Genomic DNA, 14,861 nt, shown 5'->3' with positions numbered 1-14,861 from the left:
TGAAGTATCTCTTGTCAAAAAGGGAGTCCAAGCCAAGACTCATTCGTTGGGTGCTCTTGCTGCAAGAATTTGACTGGGAGATCAAGGATCGGAAAGGGGTGGATAATTCAGTAGCTGACCATTTGAGTAGGTTGATAAGAGAAGAGGAAGCAGTTCCCATATCTGAGGTATTTCCTGATGAACATCTTTTCTATCTCAAAGGTAAGGAACCTTGGTATGCAGATATTGTGAACTTTTTGGTCAGTCATAAATTCCCTATTGGCATGAGTAAGAGTAAGAGAGATAAGATAGTCCATGATTCTCGATACTATATTTGGGACGAGCCATATCTGTGGAAAATAGGCTCTGATCAAATTATTCGTAGATGTGTACCTGAAAGTGAAACTCCTTCTATCCTTGCTCATTGTCATAATTATGCATGTGGTGGCCATTTTGGACCTAAGAGAACTGCTAGAAAAATCCTTGATTGTGGCTTTTATTGGGAAACATTGTTTCGTGATGCTTATGCATTTTGTAAAAGCTGTGAAAAATGTCAAAAATTTGGAAGTTTGTCTCATAGGGATGAAATGCCTCAAGTGCCTATGTTATTTTGTGAAGTGTTTGATGTTTGGGGTATGGACTTTATGGGACCTTTTCCTAGCTCTTTTGGATTTTTGTATATTCTGTTAGCAGTTGACTATGTATCGAAATGGGTAGAAGCAAAGGCTACCCGGACTAATGATTCTCAAGTTGTTGTAGGATTTCTCAAATCCCACATTTTTAGTAGGTTCGGGGTGCCGAGAGCCATCATCAGTGATCAAGGTACCCATTTCTGCAATCGCACCATTGCAGCTCTCATGAGAAAATATGGAGTGCACCATCGTGTGAGTACAACATATCATCCTCAGACCAATGGGCAAGCTGAAGTCTCTAATTGAGAGATCAAGAGCATATTGGAGAAAACGGTTAACCCCAACCGTAAGGATTGGAGCTTGCGATTGGATGATGCTTTGTGGGCATATCGAACGGCGTATAAAACGCCCATTGGAATGTCCCCATATAGGTTGGTGTTTGGTAAGATGTGTCATTTACCTGTGGCTATTGAGCATCGTGCATTCTGGGCAGTCAAGCAATGCAATTTGCATGCGGATAGAGATGGCAAAGAGAGAAAGCTCCAACTCCAGGAGTTGGAGGAAATTCGTCTTGAAGCATATGACAATGCACGTTTGTACAAAGAGCGTACCAAGCAGTTTCATGACCGCCTATTGCGTGCGAAACACTTTTCTCCAGGACAAAAGGTACTCTTGTTCAATTCACGGTTGAAATTCATGCCAGGTAAGTTAAAATCTCGTTGGATTGGACCATATGTGGTAGCCAATGTTTTTCCCAATGGTGTGGTTGAAATCCAGAGTTTAGAGACTAATAAGAGTTTTACAGTTAATGGTCATCGTTTAAAACCGTTTGTTCATGTTTCAGACATTGGTACTGTGGAAGAGGTACACTTGATAGATCATATCTATGCCTAATTGCTCACTGAGGAGTCGTCTAGCCAAAGACGTTAAAGAAAGGCGCTTCTTGGGAGGCAACCCAAGGCCTCCATTTTTTGTTATAGTCCTCTTTCATTTTTCGTTGATTTTTGGTTGTTTTGTTTCATTGCCAGTGTTTTTGGTGTTGGGCAGGAGACTTGGATTTACAAGGCATGCCCACGCCCTATAAGTGATGCTGTTGAACATCGTAGAAATGCTTGGGCAGAAGACTCTGCCTTATAAGGCGTGGTCACGCCTTACAGCAACTCTAGTAAACTCTGGGGACATAGGCTTGGATTGAAGACTTCCGCTTCCATCTGAAGCAACGCTACACCACACTACCATCAGAGGCTCCACGCTGCCAGTCCCTGACACCTCCCCTACCATGGTGTTTTGCTGCAGTTTTTTATTCATTCAGGGAAGTTTTTTGCTCTCTTCACTTGACTTCAACTTTTCGTTCTTACATTGAGGACAATGTAGACTTTAGGTGTGGGGGGAGTAGTCTAGCTTTTCCTTCTTACTGCTTTCCCTTTTGCAAAAAAATAAAAAAATAAAAAAAAAAACTTTACCATGCCTTTTGGATTTTTATGGTTAGCCCTGATAAGCAATGGCTAAATTTTCAAATTTAACTATTGTTACGGTTTTAGATGATAATATGTTAAGTATGATATGATAACATTTTAGGATGTCTCTCTGGTAAATATTTGAGATTTTGTGACTCTTGCAATTTCTTTTGGTTAACTTTTCTAGGCATTGTAAATATTTTTCTGACATTTTTGTGTGAACTGGTTCAACTATTAATCTTAGTTCTCCATGTTAAGGAAATGAAGCAGGCTTGCATGGTTTTAATTTTACTTGGGTGTTTATTTGTGAATAACATTCGGCTATACTCCGCTGGTTATCATTGACTAGTAACCGGGGGTCTTCACCTAAAGTGTCGATTTTCGCGTCAAAAAGCAGCGATAACTATGAGTATATGGTCTTTAAGCGGTTAAAGTTGAGTAACCGGGCTCCTTCATTGGAGAGATGTCGGAGTTCGCGTCAAAAGACTTGAATGGCTCAAGACTTAGCACTTCCTTCAAGAAAAAGAAAAAAAAAAGGAAAAAGAAACAAAAAAAAATGAAAATGATGAAAAAGAAAAAAAAAGAAAGGAAAAGTATACGAGCATGAAAGTATGTGAATAATTATATTGCCTGCGGATCCATGAGTCTTTATGTTGAGATTTTGCTTAATAGTTAGACCAGTTATTAAAGAATGTTGGTTGGATATTTTCTATTCTTAGATTAGTTAGTCGGGATTTGAAAGAATCATTGGTTTTAAAAGCTAGTTGGAGAGTTATCTCGTAAAATTTGTCATTAGTACTTGACAGTTATCTAAATCATACATTGGCAATAGTTGCTTTGATTAATAGCCATTGTTTTGAATCCAACTGTTGCAAAAATGTTTGCTCGCTGGGTTGTGTATTTAAAGTTTGAAATGCCTGAGGACAAGCATTGTCTTGGTGTGGGGGAATTTGATAGGAATATAATTATGCACTTTATTTGTGGGTGTTTGGTCTTAATTTTGGCAGTTTAGTATGCAAAGTATTGGATTTCTGTTCATAATTAGTATTTGTGTTAATTACAGGCAATTAGTGTTGAAAGTGACAAAAGGGAGGCAAAATCCAGAAGACTCTTGCTTCTAAGGCGTGCCCACGCTAGACAATGCAGAGTTGCATGAAAAAGCCGGATTGCGGGTCCTATTCCTGGGGCCACCGCCTTTCCTTGGAGCCATACTTTAAAACTTACGTGGGATTAGGAAATAGAATGGGAAGAGGACTTTTTGGCAACACTTCAATAAGGGAAATAAGAAGAAGAACTTGGGAATTCTTTTCCAACAAAAATCCCACTTGGGAAAGCACGTGGGTGGCGGCGCAAGAATAAAAGAAGAAAACAGCAACAGACTAGGGATCATCTTCGTCTTGGACTTTTCTTCTCTCGGCTTTTGCTTTATCATTGTTAGTCGCTTAGCGGCCGCATTGTTTTTCACTTCGTCTTGGGTTCAGCAAAAACTTCATGAAAACTATGAATTGCTTCGTCGTTATGTGGCAAGGCTGAATCTTTTATCTAGTTGAGGAATAAATCAAGGATTGGAGCACCATAACTGTGAGATCGTTTTAATTGTTTTATTTTTAATTTATATGTTCATGGGTATTTGATTATTCTCTATTTTTCCCTGAGTTATTACTGTTTAGATTTATTGGATAATTAGGCCTGTTATTCGATTGTCTAAATAATTGATAGCCAATTAGGATGTTGGCGCGTCGCCTTTAAGTATCTTGATTAGTGGCAAACGAGACAATTTCACCGCCTCGCAAGCGGTTTAATTTGGATCGTGGGGATAATTAATCTAGCCTAAATAAACCCGCATGTGTGTTTGTCATCTAGAATTGGGTCTTTCTAATTCCTAATGCTGTGGCTACATTAAATCCTGTGAGCATTCCTGGGGTTGTCTAATCACAAGAGGGTAGTTATGAGCGTCTCTTGACTACCATAAAATTAAGGAAAGATTGGTGGTTGGGCGCGTCGCTTGACCACTATAACCAGTTTATTCGTGAGTATATGAATTGTCCCTTGTATCTGTGATCAGTTGTGTGTTTCGGTGCCAAGATTAATTCCTTGACTAGGTTGTTTTAATTAATTGTTATTTGTGTAATTTGGTTCCTGCTATCTTACTCAACTTTAAATTTCAGTTTTTATTCCTTTTAAATTAGTTGGTACTACTGCTAAAATCTCCCCCCATTTTCCTGTGTGATTTGCCTACCTGTTCCCTGAGGAGACGACCCTACTCACCACTATACTCATTCAGTTTTGGTAGTAGGTCTAATATAAATTTTATTTTTGGTGGTTTGACACCCACCAAACTCTAGAAAGCTCCTAGAGGTATTGAATTCCTCACTACTCTTGCAAATGAAATTACCGGTTAAGTGAATGTTATTATCTTGGCTAGTTATGGCGTAATTTCTTAATGTATGTGAAACCTACTCTTGTAGTGAATCAACTATACTTGTAGCTAAGCCATACCTACTTTCGTGGTTATGAAATTAACTACAAACTCATTTCTTCTATGAAATTACATGAAACAAATCACTTAAGCCACATAGGTGCACCTCTACTCTCGTGAGTGTACTCCCTAGGTTTATCACTTTCTTGAATTAGATAAATTCCAATTCTCATTGCAAACTTAACACCTTTAGATAATCACAATTAATGGCCGGTTAATCATGATTAGAAAAGCAAAAGTGATAAATAACTTGCTCAAAATAATATCATCAAATAACCAAATAAACATCACTTAACAAGATATAGCAAGTTCATCCATAACTCTAGGCATAAACTTTAACTAAACATGATAAAAAAAAACACCAAACTTGTATTATAGTTAAACATGAATTCAAATACAAAAGAGAAAGTGATAGGATAGATGTCACCCTTGTCACATGAGCTTCAAACTCTCCATCTTTGCTCCTCCAATCTTCATCCAAATCTAACTACAAATACAAGAAGGAAACACTATACTAACTACTCTATACTATCCTAACTAATGAACTAAGGAAACTCTAGTGAAGACTACATTTTTGGTGGAGTTTCTCTAGCCTTCCAAAGTTATGAAAATGTTCTCCAAAGGCCTCTATTTATAGAGAATTCAAGCTCAAGATGAATTGTTTCTAGTTGGCAAAATTGACTCTTGAAACTCTCTTGAGTTGTTTCTCCAACTTTCTAGCCTTTTCTTGGTCAGATACATCCAGAATTGCTAGCTGGAATTGAGTTGGAAAAGTTGTGTGAAAGCAAGGCAAGTTGATGAGCAAGTTGCAGAAAACAGGTGAGAATATGCGACTGCAACCCACGTTTTCATTGAGTCACGTTTTCACTTCTACACCCCTTCAACTGCTATTTGTTCAATGATGGAGGCCGAACTAGCTCTTATGCAAAACATGAAAGTTGTAGTGCTTTGCGTTACTTTCCAATGCCTCAAGAATCATCCAATTTGGAGTTATGTGGACCAAGATATGATCAAAATACCAAAGACTAGTCAGAGCTCTATTCCAGCTTATGACCACAGAATTTGTGCTTCTATATTCTGACTTTTTGACAATTAAAACGACTGAACTGGATTTCGATGTCTTCATACCAAATGTAGATATCTCTTATCTTCAAAATGGTTTAAGAATCACCTCAATCTGATCATTGTAGCTCAAGATATAGCCGAAATACCACAAGGTGTCAAAGCTGTGAAATTTCTTTTGCTCTTCATATTCTCTTTAAACCACTTCAAATCATCATCAATCATCCAATTATCTTCTCAATACACTCCATTTGATGATTGAATCATTAAACCTACAAAACATGAAGTTTTTACCATTAAAATCCATATAAATGCAATTTTCACACTTTAAACTACAAAATGCATACTTTCCCTAGATTCCTAGTTAATTAGCTATAAAAGTAGTTAAAACACACCAAAACTAACTAATAAAACACACTAAAAACACATAAAATATCTACTTGTCAATCAAGATCAAGCAATTATATGTTCAAAATCATCATTTTGAAAAATATATTCACACATATAATATATATGAATAGAATTTCAAAACAACTAGGCATTCCAAATTCATGTGTTCTATTCTCATAAGAGTGCAAATTAGGATACACATCACTCAAACATTCAAGTATCACCTATTTGCCTCATACATAATTTGAGGTAAGAAAGTTAAGTTTTAAAAGCATATCTCAATAGCATTCCATCTATACATTGATTGTTTATCACTTATTTCTTTAATGCATCCCATAGATATGTTTAACTATAGGACACTTAACATTCCCAAACGAATAAAGTTTCTATATTTAATATTTCCACTTTAAGTAACTTTCTTATTTTAGAAAGTTTTTTCTTAGAAAGTTACTATTTTTTGTAAGTCTAACAAAATTTGGAAAGCATCCCAATTTAGGTCAATATTCTTGGAAAGTCAATCATTAAGAAAAGTTTAGTTAATTTAGTTAAGTCTTTCTTTTAGGAAGGCCGTGCATTTAAAGAAATTCATAACTTTAGAAAGTCACTTATTTTTGAAAAATAGCATTTATTTTAGGAAAACTTCTTAAAATGTCAATGACCTTGAAACAATTGCAATTGTTGCTATAACCTAATAGTAACTTGAGTACATTAAAAGGTTTAAAATTTAACCTTTATACTAAATGAGGCAATTCCAAAAAATACATAATAATTATGAAACTAGGCTGCTATATTAATAGTAATTAATACTTTTCTCAAAAGTGCTTGTCACTAGTAACGTCGTTAACGAAAATCATAACAAGTTGTTGTTGTCTTAGTAGCCTTTTCTTTTCAAATGGGAGTTTGTGTTTTCAAAAGAAACTTTTCTTTTCAAATGGGAGTTTGTGTTTTCAAAAGAAACTTTTAATAAAGCATTCAGGTTCACCTTTTCCTAAGATGCTACCACAGTCATTAAGCTAAGGATAACTAGTAATGATCATAAAATAACTTCGGAACAATTGTAACTTGTAATAATAGCAACAAGAATAGAACAGTGAATGCTGAAAATTCAGCCTTACACATGAATAGTTTAGATGTGATGACACTAAAATAGTTTACAAGGTTTCGGTCAGAGACTATGGATTGCTTCAGATTCGCATAATTTATAATCTATTTAAAAAAAGCACTAAAACTAAGAACCAAATTTGATTCATACTAACTATATTAAATGTAAATGAATTGCTTCATTCTATCGACAGTAGTCCAAAAGGGCATTCGTGAACATTTGAAGCTACTGGTTAGAGACTACTCCAAAGATTACTAGTCGTCTTGTTACTTTATTCTGAATCCGTTTATAATTGGACTTCTACCAGTAATCATAATCCATGATAAATCCAAATCCATGTAATGAAATGTGCACAGTAATAAGAAAACTACTATGGATGAGGTGTGACCAATCATATATGAGTTGCGTTCTTAAATGGTCTCACGGTCCTAAAACGATCTCTTAAGGAATTAGTGATATTACCATATTAATCAAGGCACATTCAAATAGATTGATCATGACACGAACTTATTAAGTGATTTAATCAACAATTTCTCAAGTTTTGATGTTCTGTTAGTTCTATTACAATTCATAGAGTTAAAATCTGAATTGACTTTACTAGATGAATAAAAAGAATGAAAATCTTAGAGCCTTGTGTTGCAGTCACGAGTTATTATTCGACTTCGAAGTTCCTTCTATTCCCTCTTTTCCTCTTCTGAAAGCTTGCTTACCCTCTCCCTCAAACTCACCTCTGTGTTTGTCAATTTGCCAAAGAAAGAAATATGATTCAGTTTTATGTGTAGAGTATATAAATCTAATGCTTACTTTAATAGGTGTTGTTTTGGAGAAAACAAGGCTCGATTGAAAAGGTAATACCCTAATTGCTAGTTAGTAATGTCATGTGAATGGGCTTGATTGATATTTAGTTGGTAATCATATATTGATGATACTAAATGTAATTAGAATCTTACATTGAGAATTAAAGAATATGGACTGACAAGATTCATTAAACCTTATGACTAGTGTTTAGTAGTATGACTAGGTTCATCTTCCTAATTAATATGACAAGTGAATGACTTTTAGTGATATTACACTTGTGCTTAATAATCAATTATTATACGGTGATTAAAGCCTGAAAAAGGAACACTTACACGGGAAATCTGTAATATAATTGTAAATCTCACCAACCATTAAAGATATAGGAGCTTCTGTGCATAAGGCTACTCGTGTGCCATCAGATTTTTCTTTAATGCTACTCTGGACTTAAACTATGGTTATTCATGCTGCAAGTGCAAATCAGATTTTAACAAAGATAACTTTATCACATTTGACTATGGTGTTAAGAACATGGATACTTTTGATATTGTTGGATTTCAAGGTTTGAGTCTCTCTAGTTCGTTATTCAGTAACTGGCACTCAATTGTACTAGCTTGTATCGATTGTTCCATGTTTTTCTCGAGAATAAATTCCCCCGGAAAGATAAAAAACCGTAATGGTGTCAAGGTCTACTAGTTCAAGTTGCACAAGAAACCTTTAGCTGTTGAATTGGGGTACCTATAATAGTGAATACATCTTAAAAGGAATATGGTATCGTAAAACTGCCCTTCCAGGTGTGTGCTGTACATGTGTGTATATATATATTGAGCAGGGATATGTTATGAAGGCACATATATCTTGAAAGGAATACGAGATCATAAACCTTCTATTTCTTCATTTTTATTAACCTCTCACCCCTTTCCACACTATTCCCACCCCCAACTGTTAAACTCAGGATTTAAATCCTAAACTTAATAGCGAAAAGAATTCTAAGAGCATTTTTGTGACTACTTGGCCAACTCCATTAGTTCATAAACCTTTTATTCCAGTACTTTTTCTTATATATTGAAAATAGCATTTTTCTTATCCTGATGGCGGATCACTCCACCAAAGTTCACATACGCAAACAGATTTCGCAAATTCAAGCAAAGTTACACACTTGAAATTGGTTTCACACACTAGATTATCATGAAAGTAAAGTGAATGGGATGGCATATATTAGCGCAATGAAGCATCGATTTCTACAGGTTGAAATTGTTCATCCTCAAGCAAGAACGACTGTAAGGAATTGGAATCAAAAGCAGATCATTTTTCCGCCTCATTGTCACGCCAAATCTTGCAGCCATGTTTAATTCCTCTTGTTTTAGATCACCAGGGAGCTTCCAATCAAAATGGAATAATAATTGTGCAAGTGTCAGCTCAATAGATGCCTGAGAAAATGATATGCCTGGGCAAATTCTTCTTCCAGCTCCGAATGGGATGTATTCATAATCATCCCCTTTAAAATCAATTTTCGAATCAAGAAATCGTGAAGGGTTAAATTTCTCAGCTTCACTCCAGTAATTGGGATCTCTGCCAATTGCCCATGCATTAACGATGATTCTTGCCTTCGCTGGCACTTGAAAACCATTGATGTCGCATTGTTCAGCACATTCTCTTGGCAATAAGAGTGGAACACTTGGTTGTAGCCTGAAGGTCTCCTTAATGATTGCATGCAAGTATTTGAGCTCATGAAGGCGTGATTCATCAACATTTCCTTTGTTGTCAAAGTGATTTCTTACCTCATCTTGTGCTCTTTTCATTATTTGTGGGTTTCGAATCATTTCAGAAATCGCCCATTCGATGGTTGCTGCTGATGCCTCACTCCCAGCAGAGAAAATGTCCTGAAACATAAATAAGAATATGTGCGAATAAATACGCAACGGATCTTCTGTCCCAAATCCTGTCTCACACCCTATCCCACTTCTTCTAATCTTGCTAAGTGTCCCTTGATAAACCAAACTCTCAAACAACCAAACCCGAACCATGTTAAATTGATTAATTGATTAATCGATTAACCGGACAGAAAACCTTAAATCTCTGCAACCAAAACTGATTAAAATAAAAACTATCTCACAAAATCACAATAATCAATTTAAAAAAGCCCTAAAACTCAGTTTAACATCTGTTCTCTCATCATCATCTTCATCATCTTCACCATTGAAACAGGCCCAATTGACCTTCCGTTGTGCAATAGTGTGGCAGTTTTGAATTGAATACGCACGAGAGGAGAGGCGGCCTTTGAAGAAGCACCTGCACCTCACTTCCGTGTTGCGTCTGCAAGAGTGTAGGAATCCAAAGGTGAACCTGCAGTTTCAGCACTTCCATGTTGCGCACTTCCGTTGCGCAATTTTGAATAAACCCACCAAGAAGATTTTTCCCGCACAAACACTCCGCTTCTGGCTAAATTTGTACTGGGTAATGGGTACTTCCGCTCGAGAGATGAAGGTGAAGGTGAAAAAGATGGGTTATACACCTCTAGAGATGTGTTATACACCTCTACAAAACTGCCACACTATTGCACAACGGAAGGTCAATTGGGTCTGTTTCAATGGTGAAGATGGTGAAGATAATGACAAGAGGACAGATGTTAAATTGAGTTTTAGGGCTTTTTTTAATTGATTATTGTGATTTTGTGAGATAGTTTTTATTTTAATCGGTTTTGGTTGCACAGATTTAAGGTTTTTTGTCCGGTTAATTGATTAATCAATTTAACATGGTTCAGGTTGGGTTGTTTGACAGTTTGATTTATCAAGGGACATTTGGCAAGATTAGAAGAAGTGGGACAGGATGTGAGACAGGATTTGGGACAGAAGATCCGATTGCGCCTTTTCCTCCCTCTCCTTCTCTTCACACTCTCTCGCCATATTCCATCGTCAATTTCTCAGCGGATCAAGTGCAACTCCGCCTCAATTTCTCCAAATACGGGCAGAATGTCTTTCCACTCCTCCTCCTTCTCCTCATTTCAAATCAGCTTTCTGGTTTATTGCTCGGGCTCAAATTTTGTTGTTGGTTTAGGAGGAGTTTTTCATTCTTTTTGTGTGTGCGCTCAACGATCATGATGGTTTGCTGGTTTTTATTGATTGGATTTTGGTTTTATAGTTCTGCATGTCTAAGTTCTATAGCAAAAGTCGAAATTTTGTGGTTTTAGTCTTTTAGATGCTTTGCGTCGGTTTCTCAATGCTGACTGCAATTGCAGGTTGCTGATAGACGTGACAGGGAGAAAAAGACTTACTCAAGAATGTTCCAGATAAGCTAAATGCAGATGAATGGTAATTTGAATTGATTTCTTGGATATTCTTCTTGACATGGATAGATGGAGATTTTGAGTTAGAAATTCATTTGCAGGCAGTATTCAACAGTTATCAGATCCTCTGTACATGCTAGGATACACTGATTAACAACTGAAATCAGGTACACCTGCAGTTACTTTTATCAACGTGAAGATCGTTATTTTTATCTTTCAGAAGATGACTTTACATGCTCTGGCGTCTACTTTTCCCCCTCTGACATTTCTTCTGGAGATACTGAATTGCACAAGATATGAAATTTACTAGTACATTTGTTTCTGCTCTCAATAATAACATGGCGAATCATTTTCTTTCTTCTGTACAGGCAGTCTTTTTGTGGAGTTCGAGTTATTTTGAACACAAGCATGAAATTTCAAACGCCAAATAGGGATAGATTTACAGACTTGAACTCAAAGCTATGTTATGTGTCAAGTAGATCGCAAGTACATGTACGCATCTGACATCATCTGAAGTATCTTTTGATCTTGACTACAAAAGTTCTTATTCTGCAAAACGTGGATGATTTCTTTTTCTTGGACAGATAGCTGTTTTTACTTCTTGATATTTTAAAGCTCTGTTGTGGTTGCCTCTGACTAGACTTGGCCTGTAAGTTGACCTGAACTTTTGGGAGACTGTTTTGTCCATTTCTGGAGTGGAATCTTGCCTTGAGATTTTGCTCTTGTTCTTCCCCTTCTGCTGCAGTATGTTGGTTAATGACCCCATTAGCGGGATGTTTCCTTTTCCTTGATCCATTCTTTGAATACAAGTTCTGCAATCTTCTAGCAGCTGTCTCTTGACTTTCCTCGGCTGCCCGCTTTTGTTCCATAGAGACTGCAATTCGCCATTCTGCCAACGAAGTATCGTCTCTTGCTCTTTTTGTTAATGCATGGTACTCTTCTTGAGTAAGCTTGACCATAGTGTCATCTGTCTGGAAAAGGCTGATGTAGCGTTGTGCTTCAAGAGCTGATGCAGCATAAGCTTCTGATTCTAATCGTATTGCTCTAAGGGTGAGTTGCAAAGTGCGAAGAGTCTGCCACCTTAGACGTAGAACTTGCTTTAGTTTCAATCCTGTTCTGTGTTTTTCATCTCTTTCCATCTTGAACTCCTCCATCTCTTCCTGCGTCTGTTGCAAGACCTGATTTATCCTGTTGATCATTGTTCGGATCTTCAGTTCTTCCTCCTTCTTAGCCCTGAAAGAGATACTCAACCTTTCAAGCTGAGAGTCAAGCTCTGAAATAGTAACGTTGGATGAGGCTGTTCGACTCTGTGCATCTGCAAGTTCCGACTGTAGCTTTTCAAGCTCATCAATCACAGGTCTGGAATCTGACCACGATTGTACCGCCTTATCCTTAGCCGTCGTGAGTTTCTCCTTCCGTTTTTGTAGTTCTGCCATCTTGGCACCCATTAAGGTCCCAGGAGTTTCTCCTGGTTTTCTTTCTTTCACTTCAGACCGATCCTCCAATTCGCCATAGGAGTCCATTTAGCTTTTGCACTTGCGAATAAAGGTTCTCAGGTTGAATTGAACTGAGTTTGTTTCCAATGCGTGGACGTAGAGCAACCTTATTTATTGGTTTTTTTTTTTTTTGGTTCCATGTGAGATTGGACTGCAATGAATTGACTCCTTAAATTTTTGGTTTCTATTTGTTCTGCTTTTGCTTGTTGTGTTGATTTTGATTTCTTCTGGTTCAACGGTGGTGGCTTAGTTGTGTGTGTTTTTAATGTATTGTGGCTTCAGTAGTTGTATGCATATTGATTAGAGTTTTTATTTCGCCTTTATAATGTCTGTTTTAATTGGGTTATGATCTTGCTCTTAATTGTGCAGGTGCGTGGTGTGGCTGTGGAATACTTGGACTTTGTTTTGTCTGACTACTTTTTGTTGCTGCTGTTGGAAGGTAGAATTAAAGTTGCATTTTCGTATAATAGTGCTGGAATTGTGAGAAATAGGTATACTTTCCGTTCTCCTGTTTTGCATTGCTTCCTTCTGAAAAGTTATTCTCTCTTGTTGCTGGTTGAGTTAAGTCTGTACGCCTGTTTAATGGTAGCGAACTTTGCATCCCAGTCAGTGTATCCTTTGTTAAATAATAGGATGGATGATTGATAACATGATGCTTCATCGCCATATCTTTATCAATCAATTCTCGATTCTGGTTTATGTATAATGCCAATCAAGCGAAAATATGTGTCTTTTGAGGAGATATATGTGGATAGATCGATGCCGGTGTGAAAAGTATGCTGCAATGGAGGATGCTACAATTCCTCTGTCCAAAATTGCCACCTTCCTTTGTCCTCTCCCCTCCCACTTCTCACTACTCTCTACTACAGCAATCGGCTGACGGAGAAAGCTTATCGAGGTTTGCCACCATTTCCCTTTTCTTCTCCCCACTGATTCTCCGTCTTTAGTTGTGTTGCCTCCCCAGATGTTCTCCCAAATCTCAATCAATTTCTATCCCTTTCATAAAAACGTGCCTCCCCAGATTCTTAATTTGGGATTTAACTTAGAAATTCGTTTGCCATCTACTTACCATCCCCAAATTACATTTGAGCTGGAAATTAAAGCATCAGATATCTTTGAATTACCTCTCTTCAAAGCGCAAATTAAAGCATCCAAGATGGGTGATTTTAATTGGGTAAAATATAGAATGGTGATGTTGGAGGCTTGATGTTGATGGTGGTGAATCACCTATAGCCCGAGTGGCTAGAGGCTTTGGGTGAAGAAAAAAGAAATACGGTCACTTTTACGGCTGGTTTGATCTTGATTTCTTTTGTTTACTTTTATTATTTTCTCTTTTTTATTTTCATGTTTGCATTTGTGTCTGAGACTTCATATTTTTTTATTGTATTGGCTTCACTAACACCATTATGCTATTTAGAGATGTAAGTTAATGTTTATGACAATTAGTTTCTACTATTCCCTGAAGTATTTTGCAGCTAATTAGATGGTGACTCATGAAACAATTTAATAAGATGGTAGTTTATAGATTCTGTTGAAATTAAGTTGTTGCGGGTGGCAAAGGATTCCTTGTCCCTCAAAACATATTTTACCTTTTTTTTTTTTTGCATATTCTATCTATAATTTAGAATTTATAAGAAATGATGTGCAATCTATGGATGTTTCAGGCTTTTTCTTTTTTAGTCTTCTTCAATTTATCCCTATGCAATCTACTTGGTGGGAAAAATCTCTTCTTTGACTGTGATTATTTTTCACATGTATATAGCGAATTTCAGTGTATATTTAAGCTAGGTTGTGATTTACATTTCTAGGTTTGGTCCGTGCAATTCATATGTGAATTGACTACACAAGTATACTAATTTTAGCAAAATTTGAACTCTTTTTGAGTAATGGGATTGCTATTGTTCAGTTCACTATTCATCAGCTAGCTTAGTCTAGATTATTTTGATGTTCAATGCAATTCAAATTTCTATTCGTTTTTTTGTTATTGTAACATCCCAATTTGAGGGACCATGCAACATAGTCGTTCATTGATATTTCTCAATGAGGACAACGTTCTTTAGTTGACTGCTTACAATTATTTCTGCTCACTCTTCCTTTTTTTTCTGATATAATGTCATTTTACTTCCTGAAACAATGTTTGTTCTTGTCGCAGGTCCTTATCATGGAGCTGGAGACGTATGGAG

The 14,861-nt window shown here is 36.7% G+C and overlaps 3 protein-coding genes across 3 annotated transcripts; 1 reads left to right on the top strand and 2 right to left on the bottom strand.

Annotated features, from left to right (window-relative positions):
• Nucleotides 1-1,058: 1,058 nt before the first annotated feature.
• LOC113752033 lies at nucleotides 1,059-1,748 on the top strand. The gene is made up of 3 exons (XM_027296176.1): nucleotides 1,059-1,277; nucleotides 1,389-1,475; nucleotides 1,659-1,748. Exons 1-3 carry the CDS (start codon nucleotides 1,059-1,061, stop codon nucleotides 1,746-1,748), a joined length of 396 nt encoding a protein of 131 aa, XP_027151977.1.
• Nucleotides 1,749-9,137: 7,389 nt separating this feature from the next.
• On the bottom strand, nucleotides 9,138-10,263 carry LOC113752032 (tabersonine 16-hydroxylase 2-like). The gene is made up of 2 exons (XM_027296175.1): nucleotides 10,189-10,263; nucleotides 9,138-9,779 (listed from the first exon to the last, which is right to left on the bottom strand). The coding sequence occupies exons 1-2, from the start codon at nucleotides 10,261-10,263 to the stop codon at nucleotides 9,138-9,140; spliced, it is 717 nt and encodes a 238-aa protein (XP_027151976.1).
• A 1,425-nt stretch (nucleotides 10,264-11,688) lies between these two features.
• On the bottom strand, nucleotides 11,689-12,705 carry LOC113752031. The gene has a single exon (XM_027296173.1). It carries the CDS (start codon nucleotides 12,703-12,705, stop codon nucleotides 11,689-11,691), a length of 1,017 nt encoding a protein of 338 aa, XP_027151974.1.
• Nucleotides 12,706-14,861: the final 2,156 nt, after the last annotated feature.

The sequence above is a fragment of the Coffea eugenioides genome, chromosome 11, assembly GCF_003713205.1.
Source record: "Coffea eugenioides isolate CCC68of chromosome 11, Ceug_1.0, whole genome shotgun sequence".
Classification (NCBI taxonomy): domain Eukaryota; kingdom Viridiplantae; phylum Streptophyta; class Magnoliopsida; order Gentianales; family Rubiaceae; genus Coffea; species Coffea eugenioides.
Note: the sequence above shows the minus strand (reverse complement) of the source record. Positions and strands in the feature narration are given on the sequence as shown.

Coding starts and splice junctions, on each gene's coding strand:
- LOC113752033 (XM_027296176.1), top strand. CDS start 1,059: ATGTGTCATTTACCTGTGGCTATTGAGCATCGTGCATTCTGGGCAGTC. Junction 1,278..1,388: donor ACTTTTCTCCAGGACAAAAG/GTACTCTTGTTC, acceptor GTTGAAATCCAG/AGTTTAGAGACTAATAAGAG. Junction 1,476..1,658: donor ACATTGGTACTGTGGAAGAG/GTACACTTGATA, acceptor GGTGTTGGGCAG/GAGACTTGGATTTACAAGGC.
- LOC113752032 (XM_027296175.1), bottom strand. CDS start 10,263: ATGGAAGTGCTGAAACTGCAGGTTCACCTTTGGATTCCTACACTCTTG. Junction 9,780..10,188: donor AACACGGAAGTGAGGTGCAG/GTGCTTCTTCAA, acceptor TTTATGTTTCAG/GACATTTTCTCTGCTGGGAG.
- LOC113752031 (XM_027296173.1), bottom strand. CDS start 12,705: ATGGACTCCTATGGCGAATTGGAGGATCGGTCTGAAGTGAAAGAAAGA.